General features: G+C 42.9%; 1 protein-coding gene across 5 annotated transcripts in view; it reads right to left on the reverse strand.

The window, feature by feature from the left end:
• Positions 1–5,600, reverse strand: part of LOC102050576 (BEN domain-containing protein 5) — a 965,017-nt gene extending 959,417 nt beyond the window's left edge. For all 5 annotated transcript variants that reach the window (XM_055724205.1, XM_055724204.1, XM_055724202.1 and 2 more), the window contains exon 1: positions 5,562–5,600. In XM_055724205.1, coding sequence (XP_055580180.1) covers positions 5,562–5,592 — 31 coding nt within the window. In that variant the 5' untranslated portion in view covers positions 5,593–5,600. The remainder of the gene's footprint in view (positions 1–5,561) is intronic.
• Positions 5,601–6,000: the final 400 nt, after the last annotated feature.

Raw genomic sequence — 6,000 nt, forward strand, 5'->3', positions numbered from 1 at the left:
CCATTAAAAAATGGCAACTGGAACACCCAACTCATTCGTGTTTCTGTCTTTTTCTGAAATTATATCTTCTGGCTCTATAAAGCCCTCATTAGTATTTCTCAGGTCTCCTTTTGTGGCAAATTATGTAATAGGAATATGATCAAAGCTGTAAGTACCAAAAATATATCAGCAGCTCTTCCTCAACGAATTCTTCTATTGGGGATTGTTTCCACTAGATAACTGAAAAAGTTGGAAATTAGTTAAATATCAGTCTACTGGCAACAAAGTATAATGATTATTACATTATTTTTCTGCAGCAACTACAGTTAATTTTTATGTATCACTTTAATTAATATTCCAACTTAAGCAGCAAAAAACTGAAGTAGTTAATGGTCTCTTACAGAGTGCCTCAAATTTACTAACAAACCTTTTTCCATATCATCTGGATTTCAAACTACCTATGCTAAAATGTACCCATGCTTGCTATCAGTAAGTTCTGGCAAATGTGTTTGTAAAAAAACGCATTTTAGATTTGTTTACAAATACATCCTGCAGCATTTTATAAACAACTGTAAATAGTTCTTCATGGCATGTGAACATCTGCAAGTCTGGGCCCAGTACCCTTACAGTTTTCCACTGACTTTTGAAATCTTTTTGTGTAGACAGAAAGAGTGGGCAGATCCCTTTCAGCATGAAGACTACAATGTCTTTTCCCAAACACGGGAATTCAGCTATGTTTACAGGCTTGTAAGCTACACTGTTTACATACACTTGAAAATTCAAAAATAATTTAAGGACAATTCAGTTGAAGAAATGAAATTTGCCTGGAAAACCAAAAGTACCACTAATATATGGTGTTATTTTAAAGACCAAGATTAAATAATATTGTTAAAGTAATTAGCTGATTTTTCCTTTTTTAAATTTCATCATAGCTACTGAATGAGAAGTTCCAGTTATCAAAAAGGCCTATATTTAAAGACAAATAAATTAGGTTGTCTTATTTAGTTCAGCTTTTTATTGATAATTAAGGCCACCTAAAAGAAAGCAGCATGTTCCTGATACTATAATGTGTTCATACCATATGCAATGTACAGTATTTTTAATAGAATAACTATTCTTTTTTGAAAGAATAACCAAAACCTATAGTCCATCTCAGCACTACCATATTAAAATCAATTAGAAAACACCGCAGAATTTACACAGCTATTCTATCATGCCTTCCACATACAGAACTCTGAAATAACGATCTCAACATTAAGTATTTTAGAAATGTTAATTACTACCCAAACTTGGGGAGGAGGGGGGTTTAAAGCTCACCTCCCTGAACCCGTCAGCCTAGCTATGAACACTTTCAAAAATTCTAACCATTCTTAATATGAAATGTGACTTAACATAGCTCTGCAAGGTATCTATCATGACACGTAAATAAACATGAAAAACTACACATCCAGCTGGGAAATCTGCTTGTTCTGATAACAAGGATCTTTGGTCTAAAGACATATATTTGTATCCTGTCCAGTACTGTGAGTAAATGCCTTTTTTTGCTTTCACTATGATTTCAGTCATGATGACCCAATGAAATATCAGAAATACTAATACCCACAAAATGACTAGTAACTGTGGAATAACACATATTAGAACTGTCAATCCAGGCTAATATGCAGCTGCCTCAGATAGAAAACTATTACAGAACTGAGAGATAACCTGCACCCTTTGATCATTCAGGCCTCTGGAAGCAAGTCTTCCGAAGGTAATATAGATGCCTAGAAGAATAAGAGTAACCTGGGGAGAATGAGGTAACTAGTGAAATTTTAGCTAGATCCATGTCTGAAAAGTTAAACACTTTCATCTAGTTCATGGGTCAAAAAATTAGTAAATACAAGCATTCTGTACTCACTTTGACCTACTCCTAAATCTTCCTTAGAGAAGCTAATAAGGTCCTCTTTGCTACAGAGTAAGATCTATTTTTGAAGAAACTTAACAAAACTGGCTGTCTTTGCTATATCTCATGTCTTCCAAAGGTCTGAGACATCAAGGTTAACTGAACAGAACTAGAAGTCAAACCAAGAAGCTCCTGAAGCAACCAACTAGTCTTAATCACCTTCATTCTCCTGCAGACTTAATTTGTGAAGATTTAAGTTGCTTTTAATTTGGATTCCCAGCTTGAGACATAAAGGTTTCAGCCTGGAAACCCAGACAGGGCAGTGTACAAATTTACAGTTGATTGCAGAAAGCTGATTTGAGCACTTCCAAGGAAAGAGCTAGGACTAAGGAGCCAAGTGCAATGGGAAAATGATTGATTAATCCAGGGTAAAGTGAGTTGATTTGCAGCACTCTAACCAAACATCAGAACACAGAAACTATTTTAATGGATTATACCAGATGTCTGCCTAGTCCAGAGAGGATAGCACCAGAACATGAACTCCACAGCAGACAGATGTGAGATAATCTACCTTCCATATCATGTCTCAATCTCATTTGAAACAGACAGATTAGTTTAAACCATTATATAGAAAACAATAGTGAGTGTAGTGTAACAGTGTAATAAAAGCTAATGGTAGGCCATCTTCTGAAGTACTTTGTGAAATTCTGTGGTCCTAGCCCCTCTCCTCAATTAAAAAAAAAAAAAAAAAAAAAAAGTGCAAAAATTTGCAAGTTATTACAGAAACAAAAATCTTCTACAAGAAAAAGGAATGGAAATATGAAAAGATCTGCACATACAGAGACAATAAATATAATTACCAGTGTAAGAAAGATTAACAGATTCACTTTTTCTATAACAGAAGTATGAGTAACTAATAAAACTGAAATGAAAAATTCTTACATTATAAAAAGGTATGTTTTCCATAAAGTATAATTAACATACAAAGCTTCTTGACACAGTATATTATCAAAGCTGAGTGTGGAGGGGGTGTAAGCATCTTAGATATATATAATTCAGTATCAGATAATATTTAGGAAGAAACCAAAATTTTAGAGTCACCCTTCTGTTAAGTGTACATTATATTCTTCCTGACATCTTTCCTTGACACTGACTCTTGTCAAACACAGGTTACTGAATTAAATCAGTAAAGAATGGTCCATAACAATAATCTCTGTGGCTATAAAGCATGGATAAGTTACCTTTCTCTGTAACTCAGTTTTCTTATTTGAAAATTACAAATAATAATCATTATTTCAAGATCAGAAGATAAGAATTAGTTATTAATTCTGTTTTCTGATCCAGGAATAATAACATGATGTTTCTGTAAAAACAAAACAGCAAGTATAATGTAGTCTTACTTGCTAAATCAATTTACATGCTTTGAACAATGTTTGGTCCTTCTGTAATGGCTTCATTCTCCTTACAACCATACATAAAAATTTAAATTTGTGCAAAATGAAGATTCCAGAGCTAGATTCCTGTATCTCCTAAAGACTGGTCCAGATCTGGCATATCATGAAGACATACTTAGCAGTCAGGATGCACCAAAAACAATAACGTTTCCCAAGTACATTACGAGCACATCAAGAGCATCAGTGTCACCCAGCACTAAGGGGACAAGCAGGTTCTTTTGGGGACCTGCCAAGGATCCCTTAGAAACCAAAGTTTAAAGGGGAGGGGGGGGGGGGGGGGGGGGGAGAAAAAAAAGAAAAAACTACATCGCCCCACCTTTTTTTTTGTACAGCCTACTTTCCATGTCCTTTCTCAAAAAATGGTCCAAGATAACAAGATTGCTTCCCAAGTCCCACTGATCTCTGCGAGTTTGTGGTCTTTTTCCTATGACTGTGGTTCTTTGCATTTCTAATGCCTCATCTGGCTCCTCCAAAAAAGAAGGAACTGTAAATCAAGACTTGCAAAGTGGCCAGACAGGCATTGCAAAACTTAAGCAGACATGTATCAGGAACATGCAACAAAACAGGATTTCCGCACAAGCTGAAACACAACATTTATGATAAAATCACATATTAGTTAGCTGCAATGGGTAGATGTGGAAAGGGTCTGACAAGGTTGAAAATAAAAAGCAAATACTGTAAGTCTGCAGATTTAAATAATACAGCAGAGAACACAATACAAGAGCATGTTTATGCACTGATCTGGAAATAGTAGGAAAGTTACACTGTATATTAAAGAAAGTTACTGACAACAGCAAAGACACAGGTAGATGAAGTAGGTAGGAAAGCTGACAAAGTCAAAGAGCCACTGGAGATTTGTTTTCCTGTTTCACAGCACAGTCAGGGCTCATCAGCTGTGTTTAGTAGTGTCACACAACACAGTGGATGAAAAGAATCACCTGTCTCATGGACAAGTTTAATGTACAATCAACTGCACAGTATGGTTTGTAGGGTTCATCAACAGCACAGCTGAATACGGGGAATTCAAGAACCTTACAGCAAATCCATTTAGATGCAGCGTTTGTAAGGTTTTTTTCACCTTAAGTGGCCCAAAAATCCAAAATCAGTTCTATGGATAATGCATCTTCATTTGGAGCCACTTCTGAGGCTGAAAAGCACAGGCACAGCAGCTAACACAGTAGGCTAGGAAAATGAACTTTGGGTTCAGGAATGCAGATAGTTTATGTATGATGCTGTGGGATATTAAATATTCAGAAAAACTGTCACCTTTGTTTCATCCTCCAAATGTTAAGATCTCTAATTTTCAGAACTTATTTTGGGGAGGTTTGTTTTCACACAGGTTGGAACAGACCTTAACTGTGTTTTGTGACAATTGGAAAGACCCCTGTACCTATAGGATCCCTATCATTTATGAGGAAAGGCAAAACTTCGGTTTCACAGACAAACTTATCTTCACATATACATAGTTAAGAGCCGTTGTTAACATATCCTCAATAGGAAGAGGAACATTTGGCACCTTCCTTAAAGTGATGCTCATAGAATAAGGTATGTGAGGTGTAAGGCGAGCAGCAGGCTGCCCTCAGCAGCCCCCGGGGACAGGTGAAGCAGCACCTGCAGGCCAAACCCCAAGCCATCAGCCTCCTGGTGCACTTCCAGTTCCAACCCACTGTCTTCACCTGACATTCTTTCACTCTGAATAAAGCAAATCGTGGCTTCTTGAGTGAGGGGAACTCCAGTGACCCACCGTTTGGCTCGGCTCTTCGCCCCCCGCCACCTGTGCCCCCTGCGCGGGGGGGAGCGGGGCTGCCCCACCGCCAGCTTCGCCCTCGCTCCGCCGGGGCTCTGCCCCACGTCCTGCCGGCTGAGGCGGGCTCTGGCCCTCCCGCCCCCCTCCCCACGGCGGGGCAGCCCCCCTCAGGCAGGGCTGGAGCGCCTGGGGGCTCTTCCCCCTCTCCCTGCCTGAAGGGGCGCTCCCCACGACCGCTTCTCCCCCGGGAAGACGCTCCTCGTCCCCAAAGGAAGGCGCCTTCTCCTCCTCCGCAGCTCCCTGGGCAGGGGCCTCTGCCCCGGCCCCTTCTTCACCTCAGTGCCCTCGGCCAGGAGGCGCTTCCCTCCCTTTCCCCTGAGAGAAGGGCTCCGTCCCCCGCACTCCGTTGCGAGGCAGGCCCCCTCGACTGCCACAAGCCCCTGGAGAAACGGGGCTCTTCCCCTCTCCCCCCGCCCAGGCGACTGCGGCTGGCACTGACCCGTCTCTGCCGTCCTGCTCCTCTCCGCCATATTTGTTGTCATCCCCCCCACCCCCCCCCAAAGAGCGAGACGCTGCCTGGGCGTCGCCATGGCAACACACGTCACCGCCAGGGGAGTCCCGCGCCCGCCCCCCCCCCCCTCCGCCTCGCCGCCCGCCATGGCGGCGCGGGCAGCGGGCGGCCGTCCGGGGAAAGGCTTCCAGCCGCCGCGGGGAGCCCGGGGGGGCCGCGACGGCAGCGGGGTGCGCGGCGCCCGCTCCCCTCACCGCCCGGACCGGTGGCCGCCCCCGCGCTCCCGGGTGGGGCTGTCGAGCGTGAGGGCAGCGGGCGCTGCGCGAGGGCGGGAACGGCCGTGCGTGAGGAGAGCCCCGCCGGCCGCCTGCCCCTGCGCGCCGCTCGCTGCCGGTGTTTACCCGCGCTGCGCGCCCGGGGGAGGCAG

This window comes from Falco cherrug, chromosome 12 (genome assembly GCF_023634085.1).
Source record: "Falco cherrug isolate bFalChe1 chromosome 12, bFalChe1.pri, whole genome shotgun sequence".
In the NCBI taxonomy this organism is placed as follows: domain Eukaryota; kingdom Metazoa; phylum Chordata; class Aves; order Falconiformes; family Falconidae; genus Falco; species Falco cherrug.